The sequence below is a fragment of the Pyricularia pennisetigena genome, assembly GCF_004337985.1.
Source record: "Pyricularia pennisetigena strain Br36 chromosome Unknown Pyricularia_pennisetigena_Br36_Scf_10, whole genome shotgun sequence".
Lineage (NCBI taxonomy): Eukaryota > Fungi > Ascomycota > Sordariomycetes > Magnaporthales > Pyriculariaceae > Pyricularia > Pyricularia pennisetigena.
In genome coordinates, this window is record NW_021940922.1 from 546,823 (window position 1) to 568,533 (window position 21,711).

Consider the following 21,711-nt stretch of genomic DNA (forward strand, 5'->3'; position numbering starts at 1 on the left):
CCTGCTCCTCTTGTGTTAGAGCAAAGAGGGCTTGGAGCTTTTACTCGTAAAGAAAGCAAGCATACCTCTACCCCCAGAAAATCGAACAACATTGTCCAGCAGCCAAGTTCTGGACTTCAAGTTGTCGCCAGGACGTAAAGCTACTTGTTCGCTGGGTAATGATGTCGGAAACATTTCCTTGAGGAATATCTCTATATCAGATGAGAAAAGTCAGACCCTTGAGCGCAACATTTTCGAAGGTTCAAGATGGAGAAATCACCCACCTTTTATGTAGTTACCCCTTTCAATTGCACGAAACCTCATTTACTCCCTCACACCTATAACGTCGTATATACTTTCTTGGCAAAAAGCTTGTACTTAATATCAAGCTTAATCGAGCTTAATCTTCAAAGGACAGCGAGCGGCCCTTGAACACCATTTCTCCACTAGTCTAAATCTTTAATTGCGACCAGTCTTGATGGAATAACCCCTGAATGTGGCTGCTTTTTTTTTCGTGGTTAATGGGACGCTTTGGAAACATAACAAGTCTTGTCTGAAAGAAACATATAGTAGTAGTTCACTCGCTAGTCCACAGTCTGCACACAGTAACTTGGGTAGAGTTATCGTCACTTGGAGCACTTGAAACCAGCCAGCGTACTCTCGCCAATCCTAGATCCTTTTCGCCTTGCCTTTGTCACTGCCGTCATGGAGTTAGCTGGTATTTTCAAGACGCGAATGTCCTTTTGAGTCGTACGCCTGGAATTGTTAGTCAGGCTTGCATGTGTATCGAGAAAAAAAAAAAAGAAAAAACAAGAGCAAGTGTTTCTGAAAACCATAGCTATTCACCGGTTGAAGGCTTTGTTTGTAGCAACAGCTTAAAAATGTCAATGCGATGTTTGTTCTGCCTAATGCTGCATTCGAGTTTATCCATGTAGTCTTTTTCTTATTCTAGGAAGATGGAGCCCTTGGATGCGGCCTTGACGTCGACGACCAGACCCCCAAAGTCAAGGCCGACGGCCTCCTTCTTATAGTAGCGGCACTTCTCGACCTTGAGTTCGGCCTGTGTTGGCGACGGCGCCGCGGCTGGCCCATGACGGCGGCCAGCAAACCGCGTACATGAAGCTGAAGCATGTCCTCAAACCCTCACCCCTCTCAGCCCCCACGCCTCTTGATCTTCCACCGCCAGCTGTAATGCTCCGTCACACCATTAACAAACACCCTCAAGGCGGCAACGTCATTGGAATCCCTCCCCTGCTCGATGGTCGCCGCCTGGATGGCCAGGTTCCCGAACCTCGTGGCCATGTGCTCGACGCCCAGATACCCGTAATTGTACGCCACCAGCTCGTAAGCCTCGGCCATCCTGCTCTGCAGGCCGTCCTGCCCCAGCAAGCCCACATAGCGCCGCAGCATCTCCTCGGTGACGGCCGTGCTCTCGGCATCCTTGAGCTCCGCCTCGATGGCCGCCAGGTCCGCCGCCCGAGCGTCCGCCGCAGCCAGCGCCTGCAGATCCCCTCCGCTGCCCGTGCAGGCGGCGCACCCGCACGGCCGGCCCCAGATCTTGCGCGCCGCCGCCTCGCGCTCCGCCCGTCCCAGCCGCGGGTTGACGTACGAGACGGACAGCTCCTCCCCGGGCCGCATCTTGCGCGCCGCCGTCACGTGCAGGCTGTGATCGGCGCCGTCCACGTAGAACGCCGCGTTGGGCCGGCAGTCGTGCGCCAGCGCCAGGACCTCCGGGTACAGCGCCAGGTGGCGTCCGTGGTCCGGCCCGTCCCAGTGCGTGGCGCCGGTGCTGGCCTCGAGCGGGTGCGCGCGCAGCACGCCCGCGATGCTGCTGTTGGCGGCGAGCCGCGACCTGCCCGCCGCCGCTTCCACCAGCGCTCGCGTCTCTCCCGGCAGGAGGGACAGTGCAGCCGAGATCATGTGTTCCTGCGAGCGCTTGTCCGCCTCGTCGAGGAACGTCTTGTGTATCATCAAGACGGGCGGCAGCTCCATCAGCTTGGTCGCGCGCTTGATCTGCTCCGTGGCCACGACGCCGATGCGTCCCGCTTCAACCTTGTCGTCCCTGAACGGGCCAGATGCTTTGGTCTGCACCTTGTTCATGATGACCTCGAGGCGCCGGATCTTTTGGAAGTTGCTGGGCGTCGAGATCACGACCAGGCCCCTGCCGCTCGCGACATCCCGGCTCGAGAACAGACACCACTTGTCGTCGTCGCCGGCGCAGATCTTGGGGTCGTACCAGCCCTTGGGGTGGAACAAGGCTCGCTCGGTGATGTTGGAGAGGTATTCTGGGATCTGATGTAATATGTCCCCCGCGGCTGCTGCTGCTGCTGCTGCTGCTGCTGCCGTGTCTCCACTGTTGGCCGCCAATGTTGTCGGGACAAGTGCAGTACCCAGGGCGATGAGCTGCTTCAGCAGTGCCATGGCGATGCTCCCTTGTTATCGATGCGCTCGGTCAGTTTTCACAAGGAGGACCTGTCGCCCTTCAATCATATACGCTACCGCTCGGCATAACGGGTCGGGAGTGTCTACTCTTGTGTTTATTGACACTTTTCTATCCATCCTGAACCTCCATATCGTCGTGCATCCTGCAATGTGGTCCAATGCTTGACTGCCGTGCTTCGATATTAATCCCCGAGGCATGACTGCCGAAGACATGGTCTCGGAGCAGTGTCGTTGCGGCTTCTGCCTAAATTCGGGCCTTTGTAGCCTCTATTCTGCCGGTCCGCTTCCACGTCGGTTATTCTACAATAGCCGGCATTACTATGTACCAAGGAGGTTTGACCATTATGCCAACGCTGCAATTGATTGAATTCGTCTTGGTTGTTATGAGTAAACCATAACAGCAACTCTGTTCTACCAGTCTACTGTTCGGTGAGGGGATCTTGGTACGACCCAGCCCTCAAATACACCGTTAACAATACAATGTTAGCATCTCTAGGACGAAAGGATCCGAGACGGGAAACGGAGCTTCCAAGAAAATAAGGCTGGGAAATGATAGGGTTAATACGCGAGATCGCCGGCGGAATCATGTGCAAGTACCGTTGTCTTGGTCGCAGAATTAGCCCCTTGAATTTGATGGGTAAAATCCCTCTACCTCAGACATCCTGGAAGAGAGAAAGAGAGTCTACAGTACACAAAAGGTGAGACAACCGAAATCGTCCCATCCCATATGATGCGAATCCCCACGGCCCCGGACTCCTGCGAACTCCCCGTCATCCAGGCCGAACCGGCGGTGCACTCCCCAAAACGGGGCGCCGCCAAGCGATACGACACCAAGCTACATTTTCCATGCAAGCCCAGACAAACAAGCTAGGGCCCCGTCGTTCATCACCGGTAGTGTGTACAGTAGTAGCGGCTGTTACAAAACACCGGAATGGCAGCAAAATAGGTAGTCAAGCCCGAGCTCTTGAGCCTCACGTGCCGAGCTGCATGTACCTCGAAAGTACCTTAGTCTCTCCTCATCCGCGATGCACACTGTTTGACTGTTAATTACCTTGTAACCTTGAACGTACCGCAAACCGGATCTTGAGAACCTTAGTACTCAACTCACATTTCCGTGGGAGCAAGCTGCCCGGTTCGCTAGGTGTGCTTAGGGATGGTAGACAAACCCCAAGACCGTTTCGTTTTCCTTTTACAAAGGACCCTGTTTTTTGGAACCTCATGACGGCCAAGGGAAACGATTCTTGCAAGCCCCTTGTTGCTTCTTCTTTCCCCCCGGCCGTACCTTTTCATTGACGGGAAGAAAACAAGGAAAACCCCTGAACGGTAGATTCCGCTCGGTGCACTCGAACTAAGAAATCAAGGACAGGAACATCGCCGCCCAAGAAAAAAAAAAAAGGCCCCTGCCTGTCCCTTGAACAAGCTTCGATGTTGCTCGTCAGTCTCAGCAAAGAAAGGATGCCCTCTGTCTGTCCTCCCCCCCAGCTCGAGTCATGTACCCTGTCTCTCCAACCCGTCAATCCCTTCCGTCCAAGGAAGATGGGGATTTCCCCATGAGTGGTATTATTGCGTAGTATTCTGCTCAAGCCATTGGGGGTCCGCCCCCATCCATTCTTTCTTCCTTAAGTGGCGTACCATAGTAAGGATACCAAGCATGTGTCTGCATACTCCCCAGTGGGCGGCTTAAAAGAAGCAGTCTAAATTACAGTAATTTGCACCTGCGTCTTGATATGGGGAGGGGAGGACCTTTTATTCTCCCTTATTCTCCCAACGTGCCTGACGATTTTCTTTCTGCGCGTGGGTCTTGTGCGCGCAGCGCAAAATGCGCCATATGTAGCGTCGTGAATCATAACGAGGGAGGCTTGCAGCATGACTGGTCGAGGTAGATTGAAGAGGTAGGAGCTGCATCCTGGCACCAGCCCGTATCGGTAATACTTCCTCAAGAGATCTGCTACGCAAGTCGCATAGGCACCCCCCCTAAGTTGACGGATCTGCGGGCGGGCTGGTTTTCATCCCAAGTCGTGCACCCCCTTCTGCCTTTTTTTTTGTTTTTGTTTCCCACCGCGCAATATCCATGTATGATGGCAGAAACCTGTTTTTTTTTTCAATTTTTCCTGAACCAGCATATCCCAAAAAAAGATCAGTCAAAACGTCTCGTATCAAGGGGCCATCTCAACGCATCTGTCGAACGACATTCGCAAACCCGGGGGAGAAAGACAAGACCATTAGGCTTTGGCGGTTAAAGTTCGGTGAAACGGGATGAACAAATAGAGGAGGAAAAAGGAAGGTGAGTAAAAGAGACAGAAAGTTGGAAAGGCCAAAAAAAAGGCCAAAAAAAAAAAGCAAGGAACCCGACGCGATCCATGCGTCCGTGCCAGCCATCCATCTCACGATCGCGCCCTGTTGAATGAGCAACTACGCAATACTGATGTAGTATATTTTTTTCCCGAACCAGCCGGACCCTGAACACAAAAGCAAAGGCAAAGGAAAAAAAAAAAAGAAGAAAAAAAGGCCTTGATAATATGACGAGCAGGGTACCAACAAACTAAGCATATCCCACTGCCGATACCACTTCATGGCATTGCCCACCCCTGCCCATCGACCTGCTTTAGCTCAGATGCTGCCAATTTCACCACGTAGCGTTGAGTATCAGAGTCGTAGATGAGGCGGTCAGAAAATCTTAGCTTGGAACAAGGTATCCTCGTTTTATTTTCCCCTCTTGAACCACAAAGAACAAATAGACGAAGAAGAAAATACCCCTCCAAAGAGCCAACAAACTTGAAATTAGAAGGAGCCGTTCACGGGGTTCAACACTTTTGCCCTTTCGCCATGAGCCAGCAAAAAGACCAGTTATCACACATATTTAGGCCCTATGATAGAGTTTCGATGTGTAGCCACTGCGTATAATCAAGTCAATGCCTCCCTACTGTGCATCTTTTTTTCTTTTGCGCTATATATAGTTACGGCCTTGATTTTTTTTTTTTTTTATCGGTTGTACAGGCATAAAACAACATGGTCGTCCATGGACAAACCGGGTTATCATGCTCTTTGGTTCCAAAGCTGCCCGAGTCAAAACGACAGCCGACCGGACCCCTGGACAACCGAGACGAACAATCCTTTGGCCGGCCGAGGAAAGTTTGCTCGTGGTCCTGTTGTCCCTGTCCTAGGAGCAAAAGACGCAGCTCTGAAAAGACTCCACCAACAACCACAAGGGCGCCCTGATTTCCTACAAACACTGATAGTTGGCAACCGTGGTACATGCAAGAGTTGTTCCTTGGTTCTCAGTCTTGTTCTCGTTTGCAAAGGCACATTGTGTCCCCAATAACATAAAATCCACATGTGGTATGGCTCAATATTGTCCTCATGACTTGACATATTAGCAAATGTTCTCAAGGATAATATATAAAAAGAAACCATGGATGAGTAGTTGCCATGCCGAATAACGCCCAAAACAATGTCCCTTGCCATGCCATAGCCCAAGATCCCAAAAACGCCCGTACAAAATGTTGCCTTTTATGGAGGCGAAAGAGCAAAATTGACGCATTGAGCGCAGTATTTCATAAAAACAAGTTAGAAGTAGAGCAACAAAAAAAGAAAAAAGAAAAAGTAAAAATCAACGTTGCCAAGCAACCTGGACGGCGCTGGCACCCCGGAGAGGGTAGTAGTGAATATATCCCAAGAATTTCAAAATCCCATCACTCAACCCCTGTTTTTGTTTCTTTCTCATTTTTGTGGTCTTGTCAACGTCAATAAACGGTGACTGGTGTGAAACCCCGTTGGTGGCTTGCTGTCGATAGTAAAAGGATTACTGAGATTGAAACTTCGTGGCCTCGGCGGCATCGCTCAGCGTCAACATGGCAAAAGATTAGAGCCTTGCCTCAGCCACTGAAGGAAAAAAAAGTATACTGTGGGCGCGCCGTAGTTTGTGGTCCCAGTCGCGACTGTGCGACTGAATCAGGCACATGAAAAGCCCATAATCTCAATGCTGACGCAAGACACAAAACGCTGACGCTGGCTATGTCAGTATCGGAATTGTCGACGGTGTGGTACAGCCCCGTCAGAATGTGGCACGGTGCTGACATGACGCAATTTCGAAAAGGTCGCGGCGTCGATTCATCCATCCCTTGCAAAGAAAAAAAAAATCCCCAGCCGTGCAATGTCGGTTTCAGGCATCGCACGAACTCCGTCTTTCAGTGGCTTCCCCCTCCGCCAAAAGAGAACTTGGCCCAGAATGCTGTGGATGAGGCCTCTGTCCAGATGGTCTTCGACTCTCGGCTCGGCCTGTGTCGACGGCGCCTTCATTTCTTGCCGCGACCGCTTGTCGAAGTGATCTTGCTGGTGCTCATAAGGTCGCCAATGTATTTTTGCAAGAACTTGTTGTGACTGTCGAGCTTGTCGTGTTCCTCCTTGACAGCCTCTATTCGGTTGAATATCATGAGTAGAGAATCTTGAAGTGCCTTTGCATGCCTGTGGACGAAAGGGGAAAAAAATAAGTGGTTAGCTTAGGTCCTTGGTGACTAAAAAGAAGCAGGAGAAATTTTGGACCCAGATAGATGCTGGCCATACATTCTGAGCTCGTCCCTGGCCTGTTTCCCGAGCGCCTCAATATCCTCTGTCGTTCTCCTCGGGCTCATCGCACCGTCGTCCATCTCGTACTGCACATGATGCGGTTCTCTCGCCTCTATTGAGTCGCGAGGGACGATTATGGTACCGCTGCTCTTCCTGCTCGGGAGTCGAGGTCGGTTGAAGCTGGGGGCGGAGACGGGCGGAGAGGCGTTGTCGTCGCCCGACGAAGAGTCGGACCTGTCCATCTTGGGAGGCGCCGGATTAGACCGTGTCGGTTGTTCTGGTACTTCCATCGCGGGTGGCGACGGCAAAGTGCGTTTTCTCTTTTGTGGAATAATTGTGTAAGATTTGATCGAGGATAGCACTCGAAACGGAACGGGTATTTGAACTGCGGTCGTATTATATGCAAGCGGTGCTTGCCTGTGAGTGCAGGGATCAGAGCCGATGTTTGATCGTCTCTACTTTTTTTTGGGACTCGAAAGCGACAGCGACAAGTGTTGCATGAATTGTCGAAGCCGGGATCGTGACGGGATTGAACAAAAGCTTATTGTCGTCGCCGCGCAGGAAAGCCTGAGTAAGGCACCTTGGGTATCTGAGGTATGGGAATTGTTTGCGAGTCGTAGCTTCGTGTGGCGTCGTAGTAGTATGGGACGGGTCTGCAGGGTGCGACCAGGTGAGAAGTAGGTTTGGGAAGGAAAAAAAAAAAGGAAAAAATCAAATCAAAAGCAGGTAGAGCGCGTGAAAACGGTGGGGATGGAAGGGCTGAGGAAAGGGTCAAAGATCAAGTCGGTCGGAAATTGGCTAGTCTTGGCTAGGTAATCAAGGCTATTTGTGGATTGCAAGCCTGTTCTGGTTTGACAGTGAACCAAATACCACGGTAGCAAGAAACAAAGAACATCAAAAATCTTGTACGATATTAAAATGAAGAAGAGGAGCGCAAGATACAACGAGCGGTGGGCGGTCGTCCACGCAAAGTATTATTGCGACCAGCGAAACTCCACTGTCAAAAAAGAGCCTTGCATGTCCTCCCTCAACCAGGACCACCCAAACTGGCAACCAGGCGTAGTGGTGGGGACCCTGTAAACCGGGGCCTAGACAGGGAGAAGGATTGGTCACAATTGCCCTGTTTTGCGTGCCGCGATCAACGGTCTTTGCTACCTCGTTGGAACCCCTCGCGCGTCTATCCTAGTCCTGGTGCGGTACTGTGTGCTGCAAGGTGGGTAGAGGTGTGCGTGGCAGGTAGAGAAAAAAGGGACTTGATTGAAGGTGAAGGTCACGACGAAATCAGAAAGGAAAAACAAGTATCAACCATGATTTTTTTTTTTTTTCCCGTGCACCAGGAAAAGGCAGAAGGTTGAGCTCACAAAGATCGGACGGAGCTTTTACCGATGGCCAACCCCACTGTTCTGCTTCTGCTTCTTTGCACCAGTGTCGAATTGGGATCCGGGAGGTTGCTTGACGATCAACGAGCTCGATGATATAATAACTGACGGCTCTGACGGGCGCGTCCACACTGGCAAAGTTGCTCGGAAATATGGTGGCCCATGTTGGATCACAAGCTTTGGAACAAACATGATTTTCTCCACCGTATACCATGGTGAAGCACGGTTGTTAAAGCAAGAAAGACACTCTCTTATCGCGCAATTTCTTGACTTTAAAAAATGAGCTATACGATGCTGCAGCATAGAAAATCCAAAAAAATTAGCAACGTAACACGGAAGATTATGGAAAATCACCGAAGTCCAAACTCCGGCAGCCTACTATTACTGGCACGTATTTTGATACGGGAACTCGCTGACAGACACATAGGTACGACTCGTGCAAAAGCGCCCCGGCCTTGGTTGTATTTTTTTTTTTTTTTATATTTGGTTTTTTCTTAATTGATTATATCTTCCTATAATGAACGTCTGTCTCGTTTTTTTTTTTTTTGTTTTTTTTTTTTTTTGGAGACTTCAGAGAAGGCTACCTCGATAGAGAAATAACAAATCAGGGGACCTCACCGTCAGGGATGGAGCCTGTCACATCCCGCCCGCCGCTCGCGGGGCACTCGTCCCTTGAAGCTGGGCTTGGCTGGCTAAACTGGGTTTGGCGGCCTTCACCTGCTGACTTGACTAAAGTGGGGTGCGTGGTCGCAGTCTACGGCTTGGACGGGTACTTTGTTTGTACCTTTTCCCAAGCTGCCCCCAACCTTTACTGTGGTAAACTGTGCTGGGGGTTCAGGGTCGCGGGTGCCAGTTAGTTGCCAGATAGGGATCGCCACCCAGTGACGCCATTCAAGCAAACACCGAAGAAGTGCTGATTGGGCCGACATCCGAATAGGCCAAAGCATTGGAGGAAAACCCTTGAATAACTCTAGTTGATCAACTTGGTCTCTTTCTGCACAGGGGGGTTTCAATATTTGAATTTTATTGTTTCTCATGGGATGAGAATGACGAAAGTGACTCTAATGTGGTTGGTGTTTGAAGTTCTGTGTTCGGTTCGGGGGTTAACGTCGGGGGCTCCGTGCATCGCGCGATAGTTTCAAACGGCCACCTTGTTGGTTTGGCAAGTAGACCCTGGATTTGGGGTTATTTTATTACCATCGTTCCCCTCTCAAAATTAACCTAGGTGCGTTGCATACAATGGAAGACGATGGCGCTAGAAGATAGACCAACCGGTGATCGGCTTCCAGAGCCTCAAAAAGAATTCTCGAGTAAAAATGTTATTGTTTTATTTTCCCCCCAAGTCAAGCCACTCGCTTCACGATGCTTGTCTCTGGAGTCTTCTTTGTCAAAATTTCTCGGAAAAGGGCAGATGGATTTGTAACAAACCCCTGGTTTTTTTTTGTTTTTTTTTTCTCTCTTATACTGACAATCCTACCTAATCCCTACTGGCTTCTTCTGCCGTTCGTACTACAAGACGAGTGCTGAGAAAGTTTCAAATATTATTTTCCAATGCAATAATAATCCAGCGAGCTGGAAGAAGAAAATCTCCTTGCCGTTCGGCTGACGGCCGAAGATTTCGTTGCTGGGCCTGCGTCATTGAAAGCCCAAATTGACCAACCATGACCCCACCTGAATTAAATTCTCCTTCGTTGACTGGTCCATTTTTTTTTTTCTTATCGTTGTGTCGCCGATCGACAAAAACTCAATTGCCGCTCTTTGTAACAAAGATCCCAAACATTCAGAAACACAGATCTGGCAATCCATTCTCTATGTATATTTGCCCTGTCTAATTTACCCCAGCCATTTTCTATTTCTTTAGTCTAGCGGGCCCCCGGGGTTTGAACTATGCATACTATTGTTTTAGGCGCCCTTTTGCAACTCCAAGGGGTCGTCCAACCTCAAAAAGAAACTTTTTTTTTTTTTTTTTTTTTGAATTTCTTCCCCCCCCCGTTTTGGACCAAAAAGTTTCTCTTTCCTGCCTATTCTTTGGGGGCGATACAATACGTCAGCGTGGCGGCATGATCCGCCCTTCTGTCAGACGCACCTTTGCTGTGGGGTATGTTGAACGAATCCCATGCTCAATTCCCATTTTAGCTTACTGCGTGTCACTGGGACATGAAGAAAAAAAAACATCCGTAGAGCAAATGAGGCTGGCGAGCTGAATACCCTGCAGCATATGATGACAAGCATGTTGGGTAATGTTGTGTGTTTTTTTTTTCTATTGCCTCCTCGGTGGATGAACGAAAAAGACATGGATTGTCACGGAGCAAAAAGGGTTCCCAAACTTTGCAGAATTGAGTAAAAGATGGTACCGATCGTCGCACTGCATGTAGTTGGGTATTAGCCGGGTTTAACAAAAGAAACTAACTGTCTTTTGATTGCTTGGGACGTCGAAACGGTCAAGGCTTGTTCGACAGTGTTCTTTGCATATGTACCTACAGAATACCTTTTCTCCGCCCGCGCGCACATACAAACACGTTTTTGTAGTAGCCTAACAAAGGGCCAAGCCCAAACAACCTAAATTGCACTATGTGTACGGTACAACATGACAATACAGTAAAACCCCGATCACCACGTACTAGAACACATGGTAGACTAACAAGGATCGTCGCCGCGGCTTCCGCATTCTCTTCTTCAGATGTAACAGAGCACAGGATCGACACATTATGAACCCCCGGCTCACTGGTCGAGCGGGCTGATCACTTGATCACTTTTGTGGACAACGACCAGCGCGGGTTCCTGGTTGGCTGGTCACGGTCCGATTTAACCGTCCCAAGCGTTGATCGCAGTCTATTTTTTTCCCCCTCTCAACAAACTGGTGGATGTTCGATTCCTTTTTTTTTTTCTCTTTGTTATAATCTCCTTTTGGCAATTTAGCGCATGTTAAAGTTGGAATTTTAAATGACTGTGTGCGACACTAGCCCTGAGGATTGGATTGGACTCAACATATCTAATCATTCAGTTCAGCATGGTTAATTGTAAAATGAGTGCTTTCAGAGATGCGCTAAGTAAATGACTTTTCTTGATCTCCCAAGCCTTTTTTCTCACGACAAGATCGTCAGTGTTGCGGAACTCCTATTACGGAACCTGCTTCAGGTGTGGCCAAGTGGGCAAAGTGGGTAGGGGTACAGCTGTCGATCGAGATTCGCGGCTCAAAGCCATTGGTTCTTCACCGACTGTCATGTCTGCCTACGGGGACGGGGGACCCTGCACAACCCGAAGCAGCACCTATCTTGCTATGCCTCAAGCTGACCATGTGGCCTGTAATCAAAGGAAACCGGTCGAGGCAAATAAATAGTCGTTAATCGCAATGTCCGTACTGTAATAGTCTCACGTACCTACGCGAGATCGCGGGTGTGCCTGTCTCCGGTAGCGTGGTCGTACGGGATTACTCGGAAATGCTAGCCGGGTTCTCCGTCACACCGGGATTGGGAATACTCTAGGTACGATCTTTTGAACACCCGAAGCCCTCTTTCGGCAAGCCGAGAGTTTCGATTGAGTCAGATTTCTCCGTTGTGGAATTCTTTTTCTTCTTTCCTTTTCTTCTTCTTTTCCCAATTAATAACTGCTTTGCTTAATGTCAGTACTTCCTGCACACAGTACAGTACTATGACGCATTCTCAAGCGATCCACGTGCCAGCAACATGCTCAGCCACATCTGATGGGGCCCCCCCCCNNCCCCCCCCCCATACAAGCAACGTCATTTTCCGACAAAGGGCCAGCCAGGTTCTCCAGGATGCCACACCCTTGGGCTGGGTCCATGTTATGGTTTGCTGTCTCTGCCCCCAAAACCGTCTGAAGTTTATTTAGACTCATGACACTTGAAATCGATATGCATTTATTTCCACCGCATACCGCTGCGCCACAGTCATCTGATATAGGTGCTAGAATTTCATTTCTGCGGGGCGCAAACTGCTTTCTACTTGGTACTGCGTCAAGTAAAGCTATAGCTGCTAATTGATCCTCGTGGAATAAATATTATGCGCAGCCAACTAGGCCCTGAACATGCTAGCTAGCTATAATTACTGTGCCCCAGTGACAGCTTTTCAACTCGAGGAACCCATTGAAACCTTGTGGCTATTTCTGTCAAGCAGATGTATGCCGAGGTGATTTCATGGGTCATTGGATCTTGGGGGATGATATACGAATGCCAGCGAGCTTCATGCTGGTCAAGTTCCCATATTGAACACGAGAAAGATCGGGTTTTTAGCGGCATCATCGTCTGTTCGCCAGAGGTCCTGGCTTTCGAATGTTGTTACTGCCTCGGTGTGGATCTGCCCGTTGACGCCAACATTTCTAGCTGATCCTTTGTTGCGGCACGGACATGATGTCGTCCGGGTGAGGGGAAATAGTCGACTGGAGAGGAAGAAGGGCCTGAGCTGCATTGCTAATTTTGCTTGTGGCCTAGACTTAAAGCCGAGCATGTATTCTGTTTGGTCTACTTGGTTTTGAACATGTTAGTCAGGTGGAAGTCTCGCTGCTGCTGCTGCTGCTGCTTTGGTAAAACGATGATGAAGAGTAAGCAAAGAATTGGGAAAGGCAATGTAGGAGAACTGGAGTGCGGTATGTAGACGAGATGATGTGGCGTTTGGCTGGCTTGCCTGACAAACTGCCATCACCCTTGTGCCAAAAATGCGATTGTTGCAAACCAAACGGGCAGCGAGAGAAAGTTGATTTTCCCAATTTCACATCGAGCATCAAAAGTTTCCGTCCATCCTCCCAGCAAATCCCACCTAGTCAGCCAAACACCTCGATCTTTTGAGGTTGCTTGATTGAAGGTCTCAGCTATACGCGGTGCCAAATTCCGGATACTCATCTCCATTCTAAATTGCGTGAAGCATCTTGCACACAGGCTGGCAAATAGCACTCTGCTGTCCCTTGATCTCACTTTTCACAGTCACTCAATAGGTAAGCCCTTGAAATCCAACCTGAAGCACCTTCTTCCTTCGCAGCGGGTTCCAAGACGTTGACCTTGGAAAACCATAAGACGACAAACTCATCGCAATGACGACGTTTCGGAGCCCAGGTTCCATAATGAAACTCAAAGAACAAAACCCTGGATGATCGTAGGCCGTTTGGCGCCCGCGAGCGGGACAATATCATTGCCATGTTGAACGCCGTAGCCCAAGATTTCAGGGAGCATCCCGACTCGGTGGAGCTTCCCTGGGGCGAGAATCAGGACGCGCACGCGGGCGGTATATTAAATTCAATTCTGCAAGACGGCGACAGCGAGACGAGATTTGCTATTTTCGAGCTTCTACACTACATCCTGGACCACAAGACTGTGGAGCACCAAATATAAGCAGAATGATGCGGGAAATCACGACGGCAAGGCGGACAATACGCACTTCTCGTGTCTGGTCATATATCTCGACAAACGCTTCCTCATGAGCTCGGCCCTTGTTCCTGAACGAGGGAGGTTTTCAGCGACCCCGGCCCAGCAAAAATTGCGTCGCCTCACATCCGAGGACACAGCGGAGACCACGGAAATGGTTAAATAGGGGGTATAGAGGCAAACGAAACCATGCGTACCAGTGTTGTGCTCGAAATCGGCCACTTTGCTATCATGCACGCGGAATGTGTCAAGGATAAATTCGAGGCCCTAATGACAGTAATGAGGCTCGGGCTGTTTGTGGACCTATACGACCCCGAGAAGGCAGTTTGGCTTCTCGGCAACAATGATCACATCGGCGTAAAGCTGGATAAACATTCTCTCCCCATCCCTGGGATGCGAAGGCAATGGCAGTTCGATAAATTTCTCATATCATGCACTATGAGCTTCTTCTGTCTTGCCGGGCTAGATGAACAGGAGTCTCGCGGGATATTTTGACTTGGGAGCGCGAAACAAAAGAAACTAACTCCTGGTACCGAGCATTCAAAGCCATTTCCGATACAAGCAAAGAATTAACCACTCGAAAAAGCAGAGACAGGTCGTGCGATGCTATGAATGTTTGTTCTTGTCAAGTCCGACTCGACAATAAGAAAAGCTACACGAGAGAGACCAGTCAGATGCTGAACAGGAATGAGAATGGAGAAATAGGATGAGAGCCCGCAGTCGCATCTTGTGACATATACCGAAGCCGACAGCCTTCCCGGCTGCTATCCAACAGACATGTACAAGTACTCATAGTATGTTTAGAAATCAGATACACCAGACGTCGAAGCGCCTTGTCTGAAAATCCATCCCACCACCGCTCGTCCGTTGGACTCCAGTCAGCTCCAGTAACACAAGACAGTGTGCTTGCAAAATTGCAGCAAAAAAAGAAAAAAAAAAGAAAAAAAAAAAGAAAAAAAAGAATCCTCGAATGAGCCACGCTAATCATGATAATCAAGCCCCGTACCGGAGCATCCCAGTCCAAACTTTTGATTGTGAAGAAAGAGCACACGAACAAGATGGAACAACAAAGAACAACCCACCCCTCAAAGGCTATACCCAGCCAGCTCCCTCTGCGTCCACTCCCACAGCTTCCAGCTCAGGACCCTGTCGTTGCCGACGCCGCTCGGCCTGGCCGGCACGCCGACGGGCTCGTAGTACAGGCCGTTGCTGATGCCGCGGCCCGTGGCGGCCCAGAGGTGGTTCTTGGCGCCCTCGTGGATGGACGCGCCGAGCACGGGCATGACCCACTGCTCGAACCGCTCCAGCACCGCCCCGCTGCCCACCACCCGCGACCCGCCCCTCCGCCGGTTCCCCTTGGACTTGGCTATGCCCGGGTGGATGGACACGGTGGTGAAGAGCGGGCAGCGCTCCGCCAGCTCGCGCGCGTACAGGATGTTGGCCAGCTTGCTCTGCCCGTACAGCAGCCGCGACGGCGGCCCGCCGCCCGACTTGGACGACCGCCGCCTCCGCAGCGTCGACACGGGCCGCTGCGCCCGCTGGCTGCCCGACGTCGCTGCCCCGTCGTATGTGCCGTCTCGGCCCTCCTGGTCGGTCTGGTCCGTCTCGCTCCGCCTGATGTTGTTGGTGCTGTTGTTGTTGTTGTTGTTGTTGTTGGGCGTTGATCCCGCGCCGCTCCCGGGATCGGTAAAGGAGCTTGGGTCCGGCTTCAGGCTGTCAAAGTCGATGCCCTCGGGCGGGGTGAAGCGGTGCGCAAACGAGCTGACGCAGATGACCCTCACGTCGGACCCGACCGAGTCGCACGTCGCCGTGCGCACCAGGAGCCGCATGAGCAGCTTGATCAGCAGCGCGTGCCCGAGGTGGTTGGTCCCAAAGTGCCGCTCGTACCCCTGGGCGGTGACGCCCGAAGGCACCGAGACCTCGGCCGCGTTCAGGATCAGGATGTCGAGGCGGTCGACGCAGGCCAGGAACCGCGACGCCGCGTCCCTGACCGAGTCGAGGTTGGCCAGGTCCATGTACAGAAAGTAGACCTCGGTCTCGTCGTGCAGCTTGTCGCCGTCGTCGTCGCCCCCGAGGTTGCTGCGCGTCGTGCTCCCCGACGCGCTGCCAGGCAGGCTCCGCCCTATCTTGTCGGTCCGTAAGCTGCGGCTGCCGAGGTCGATGTGACTCCTGTTGGGGCGCAGCGAGCTCATCTCCAGGAAGCTGCTGCTGTCCACCGGGAGGCCGCCCTGCTCCGCCGCCGCCGCCGCCGAGGTGACCGTCGTCAGCGCCAAGCTCCCCGTGCTCTCCACCGAGGTGGTTGAGGCGGTGCGGGAGCCGGAGGACGACGACTGGAGCGTCGATGGAGGCGCGGCGGGGTGGGCGGTGGGCGTCGGCCCGGGCTTTTTCCTCAGCCGCCTCCGGATCTCGGCTATCGCAGCCCCTGCCCTCTCGGCGTTGCGGCCTGCGATCCACACCTGCGCCGGTCGGCCGTTCTGAGACAGCTGAGCGGCCGCCTCCTTGCCCAGGCCGATGGTGCCCCCGGTGATGAGTACGACCTTTCCCCGGAGCGAGGGTATGTCACGCTCTGGCTGGTAGTAAGGATACGTCACACACATTTCCGGGTGCCTGTCGTTTTATCCCGAGACAGCAGCAGTGTAAGCGACCGCCAAAGCAGATCAAGTTCTTTTTCGCGTGATCAACACAAATTTGAGAAAAATAAATTAGACAACAAAGATTAATGATGGAAAACGTCTCGGTGCTGGTCTTTGATGATTTGGCTGGTCACGCTGACAACAACAATAAGTCTGTCGGGCCAGGTCTGTGCAGCTTATTGCACGAGGCTTGCTGCGGATAGGATTCACGGTTGTTCTGTCGAGGGATTGTGCTGGATTGTCAGTTGTTTCCCAAGCTTTCAGTCAAATATATCAACTGGCCAATGTAGATTTGCGTCTTGCGAAGCTGGGCTCTCATGTTTTATTCGGGGCTTTTTTTATTTATTTTTTTTATTTTTACAATCAACGGAAGTGGACAGACCTTAAGATCTCTATATTCATGATCGGGCCAGCCGAGATCTGGGTGCTGCTGCTGGACAGCCTTCATCCGTCCCCGCTCCATCGTCCAGTCTAACGGATTTCGCTCCAACAAAAGCCAGTAAACTCTGTGGGCATGAAATACGAGACAACGCTACTTCATTTCTCCAAAAAAAAGGCCTCATGGTTTACAACTGGATGGGGGGGAGAGCGGCGGACGCTTTGTGAACGGTCGAGACCAATGACCAGGATACCAAGCCTTTGATTGGACGATGCTCGTGGGTGAGGATTGGGAACGACATGGGCAAACTTTTTCTCCCCCAGCCACATAGGCTAGAGATCAGAGGTCGGTGTCGACGAGAGGTCGTTGGGGAGGACACTGCTGATGCTGGGTACCGCACTTGTCCCAAACCCCCTTCGCCCTTTCGCTTTTGTGCTGAAGTGCGGCAGAAAAGAAGGAGAAAAAAAAAACAGACTTTGGGCTAAAGGTTGGGGGAAGGTTTGCCATTCATCTGATGTAGATTCGCCAATGGAGCAGTGTCCTGGCTCCTTTTTCTGATTTTCCAAGGTGAGCACAAATGGGGGGAGGCAGGGGAAGAAGCAACCCAAGGCATCTAGGTGCTTCTAAACTTTTTTTACTTGACAGCATGCAGGCTATGCAAAGGATACAAAGTATGGAGAGCCAGCTTGACCCATAACCGTGGGCACCAGCTGCATGCAAACCAAGAAAGTAATGCAAGCAGGGTCTTGTGCATCAGGGACGGGGTGTTAAAGTTTAGTAGTTTTTTTTTCTTTTGGAGTCGACTTTTCCTCTCGCGGTTCAGTATAGACAAAATCTTGATACATGGCCATAGGCAGGTGGGATTCGTGCCCATTTGCAATATCAAGGGACTGATTCTGTCCGATTTGAAGCTGGCCAGTGAAGGAACTTATTCTTTCAAGATTGTACCGGCAGCACCGGTGATAAGCTGTAATACATCCGGGAGCACCGTCTGCGAGAGATTACTATATAAATGGCGTGTAGGCTGGGATATCACAAATATCCTCATTCGTGTCTTGAGCATAGCAAACAAGCGCTTCGGCCACGCCGTCCTGGAAGTTTACGATTGGGGTCCGAATACACTAAACCACGTTGGCCTGTCGCAACCCAAAAGGAGCTAGTAAAATAGTCGTAGTCAATTGCCTTGTATATTGATCATGTAGCTAAGACTTCAATCCTGGTTCCTGCTCCCAGTTGTTATGCTCTGCTCCGGAGAGCCCGACTGCCCAGCTCAGCTAGGAACAAAGCGACCGGACACTTTACGCTTCTACCGTTTAAATAGCCCTAGCATGACTCTGGCTGTTCGTAACAGCGAGCAAGACAGCCTCCGCGGGTTGCTAGTCCCCGAAAAAAAAAGTCTCACTACCATATTATCTGCTTCAAGCCTCCAGGGTCCCCAGCTAGGTCTTCCGTTGCTCGTCCTGGTCGGCTGCCGCGTCTGGGATAAGGCACGATTCGTAGAGTGCATTCATCAGGTAATTTTTGTTGACATTCCAAGCTGCATGGCAAAGTCTCCTTCTCGTCGTCTTGATATACCCTACTCTTCTATCTCTGGGCAACGAAAAAAAGAAGACTGGTATTTGCAGCTTCGCATACAAGAAACCTGTGCAGCCTGGCTTTTGACGCTTTGCTAGACCCCTCTCTGTCAAGTCTGCATCCGTATAACACCGTGTTGCAGTAGATAGATCTTGGCATCACATGACCAGATGAGCTTAGTCAGCGCTGTGCACACCATAAAAGCGCTGCCACGCTCGTTAACCTAAATAGCGCACCCTACCTAAATACATAACTCTCCTACCACTTATGCAGGCTGCACGTGTACGTTCGTGTGCGTCAATTATAAGCCCGGTACAACTATAAATTATAAAAGTCTCTATTTTACGCAAATTGCAATTATATATTAACACGAATAACGTTTATTTTATCTATTTTTTTCTTTTTTTACCGCATATTATGTTTACGACCGAAAAACTCCAAAAATCGCTAGCAGCGCTTAATTTACGCGCCCAATGGCTTAAATGGTTTAGAATTTACCGCCAAAATGCAAAAATATTACGTATTTGGAAATTGGTTAATCCAAACCAATAAACCGACGAAAAATTCCCAATATTTGAAAAATTTACCGAAAACGTTACAAAATTGTTTAAACGTTTCCGATTCGACGATTATTATACAAATTTACGAATTTAGGATTTAAACCCGCCTAAGGTTAAACGCAAAATAAACCAAATCGCTAAATCGTTTGCAAATATAAATAAACCTGTTTTTAAAAGCCTAAAAAAGCCTGTTATACCTGGTAATTTTACGCCTTCCGAAATAAAACGCGCGGTAAATAAAGTACGCGAAACGTAAAAATTATAAAAGGATTATATAAACGAACAATTCCGAAAAATTAATATTTTTTTCCAATGGGTTATAGAAAATATAAATTTAACGTATTTTAGTATAGCGTTTTTTATTATTTAACGCAACGGTTGGAACACGTTTAAAAAAATAGTTAAAACGTTCCAGGAAAAATTCGCACCTTTTTTAACGCACGTTAAAAAGCAGGTTATTAAAAATTACATAACAACCCTGGTTTTAATTCGTATAATAAATAATAAAACGAATTGGTTTAAAATTTACAATTTAATTTACGAAAAAACCCGGAGCTATAAAATAGCCGATTTTAAAAAGGATTTAGCGATTAAAAATTTTATCGAAATAAAAGGACGTTTCCAACCCTTTTGGGCCATAAACGTTCGGAACGAGTTAAATAAACCGGATTATACAATTATTTTTAAATATATTTTTAAATGGTTTAGGAACGCGTTTTACGACGATACCACCAATTTTTTAATAAAGGGTAACCGCAATTTCGCTAAATTTTATATGATATTTGGCGGATCCGTTAAAAAGTAAAATAAAAATTTAAGCTACATTTTTAACAGGGGTAAAAATAGGGGAAATATACGGAATGAATATCCTTATAGTTACAATTATTTTTAATTACCAAATTTATACGAAAAATTAGTGTGCGCGGTAATAGGAAGGAATCCCAAAATCCGTATACGTGGCCCCTATTTAGCCGAAAATTGTAAAAAAATTTGCGCCGAATTTAAAAAAAACCGTTGGTTTTTTGTCCGCGAATTATTAATTTAAAAAGGTATAATTACCGAATTAGGATTTACCACGAGCGGAAGGACGAAAAAAGCACCGCAGTTTAAAAAATAGGGGGGGCCGCCCATTATTTCGGCGGCCTGCCTAACCATTTTTACCGAACCCGACGACCTTATATATTTTTAAATACGTTACGATAAAGGAGTTAGCGCATTTACGTCCATAAACACCTTTTATAACCTATATTATAATAATATTTTGTTCGATAATTGCTGTTTTATACATTTGGTAAACGTTAAAAAACGCCTGGACCCGGGTTTTATCCGTAAATTTACAAATACGGATCCGCAATTCGTTATATGCGGTATTTAACAATTTAAAATTACCGCGTTTGGTACGCGTATTATATAAAACGTATTAAACAGAGGACGAACGTTAAAATTCGTTAACGTAGCGTACGTACCCAATTTTTACGTTAATATCGTGTTAAAAACGCGTTTAAAGGATAAAAACGTATAATATAACGGCTGGGATTGCATTTTGCGTTTAAAAAATATAAAAGATAATTTGGTATTATGCGGCTTGTAACGACGTAATAACGTAATTTTCCTATAATATAAACCTGTTTATTACCTGCGCGTTACCCCTGCCGTACAAATATTTTTTGCAGGTATTATTTTTTTAACGGTTATAAACGGTTGGATAAAATTTATTAGGATTTTATAAGGGAGTTCCACGGAAATATACGACGAAAAAAAAACAATTCGTTAATTTGGTATTGGAAAACCGGCTACCTGGGTCCGGAAGCGTTTAAAGCGTTAATCCACCGGGTTAAAAGTGTAAAAATTAAAAGATTAAAAATATTGGAATGCGAAACGTGCGTTTAAATATATGGTAAAACAGTGGTTTCGAGGCGTTTAAGGGGCGAATTATACAAACCCTACCATATAATACATTTAAATTTTTTCCATTTTGAAAAATTAGGTACTGGTATGCGGTATTTGCTATTATTAAAAAACGAATATTCGGGGCGTTTAACGATTATTCCGTTTACCGGAAAAACGAAGGTAAAATTCGTATTAACAATATTCGGTTTCGAACAGTGGGTAACGCGCTAATACGGTTTACAAATTGCGAAGTTTTTCCACGATAACGAACCTATTTTAATAACGTATACGGGATATATTTTTTACTAAAAATAGTGCAAAAAGTTTGGGATCGAAATAAAAACGTTTTTTTTTAATATATATAAACCGAACGGCCAAATAAAGCGTTCGGGATAGGAGGTAATTGTGCGCGCGTTTAAAATGCGTTTAGCAGCCAATTTACTTACCTCCATTTGGTTAAAAATAATTATGGCCGCAGGTTATTTTATTAATATAAATCCATTAATAAACCGGAAGGGTTTTAACCCAAACGAAATCCTATTGGCATAGTTTAAGGGGTTTTTTAGGTGGTATATACCTGCAGTATTTATTATATTAAATAAAAATTTGCGCCCAAATTGGTTTAATACGTACGTATACGGGTATAAAATTTACGTATTAAACCCGGTAAAAGCGAAATTAAAGGATAAAGTAATATTTAAAACGAGCCTTAAAACGCACGTAGGATACCTGGTTAAATATAAATTTTTTAGGATATACCATATTTGGGTGCCCTTTTTCGACAGGGTTATTATTTTACGCAACGTCCGATTCGACGAAATACGCTTTTACCAGGGATTAAAAAAAAAAAAATAAAAACCGGTAAATTTAATAACGAATACGAATTTTTAATAAACCGGATCCACGAACCAATATTGGAGTTTTTAAGGGA

At 48.2% G+C, this 21,711-nt stretch overlaps 5 protein-coding genes across 5 annotated transcripts; 1 reads left to right on the top strand and 4 right to left on the bottom strand.

Moving 5' to 3' along the window:
* Window positions 1-922: 922 nt before the first annotated feature.
* PpBr36_10528 (uncharacterized protein) lies at window positions 923-2,400 on the bottom strand (the record flags this gene model as incomplete). Its single annotated transcript, XM_029897639.1, has 2 exons — window positions 923-1,062; window positions 1,143-2,400. The coding sequence occupies 2 exons, from the start codon at window positions 2,398-2,400 to the stop codon at window positions 923-925; spliced, it is 1,398 nt and encodes a 465-aa protein (XP_029744067.1).
* Window positions 2,401-6,716: 4,316 nt separating this feature from the next.
* Window positions 6,717-7,277, bottom strand: PpBr36_10529 (uncharacterized protein; the record flags this gene model as incomplete). Its single annotated transcript, XM_029897640.1, has 2 exons — window positions 6,717-6,885; window positions 6,964-7,277. 2 exons carry the CDS (start codon window positions 7,275-7,277, stop codon window positions 6,717-6,719), a joined length of 483 nt encoding a protein of 160 aa, XP_029744068.1.
* Window positions 7,278-8,138: 861 nt separating this feature from the next.
* Window positions 8,139-8,558, bottom strand: PpBr36_10530 (uncharacterized protein; the record flags this gene model as incomplete). The annotated part of the gene is made up of 2 exons (XM_029897641.1): window positions 8,139-8,193; window positions 8,371-8,558. The coding sequence occupies 2 exons, from the start codon at window positions 8,556-8,558 to the stop codon at window positions 8,139-8,141; spliced, it is 243 nt and encodes an 80-aa protein (XP_029744121.1).
* Window positions 8,559-13,515: 4,957 nt separating this feature from the next.
* PpBr36_10531 (uncharacterized protein) lies at window positions 13,516-13,909 on the top strand (the record flags this gene model as incomplete). Its single annotated transcript, XM_029897642.1, has 2 exons — window positions 13,516-13,603; window positions 13,638-13,909. The coding sequence occupies 2 exons, from the start codon at window positions 13,516-13,518 to the stop codon at window positions 13,907-13,909; spliced, it is 360 nt and encodes a 119-aa protein (XP_029744120.1).
* Window positions 13,910-14,828: 919 nt separating this feature from the next.
* PpBr36_10532 (uncharacterized protein) lies at window positions 14,829-16,340 on the bottom strand (the record flags this gene model as incomplete). Its single annotated transcript, XM_029897643.1, has 1 exon — window positions 14,829-16,340. The coding sequence occupies one exon, from the start codon at window positions 16,338-16,340 to the stop codon at window positions 14,829-14,831; it is 1,512 nt and encodes a 503-aa protein (XP_029744119.1).
* Window positions 16,341-21,711: the final 5,371 nt, after the last annotated feature.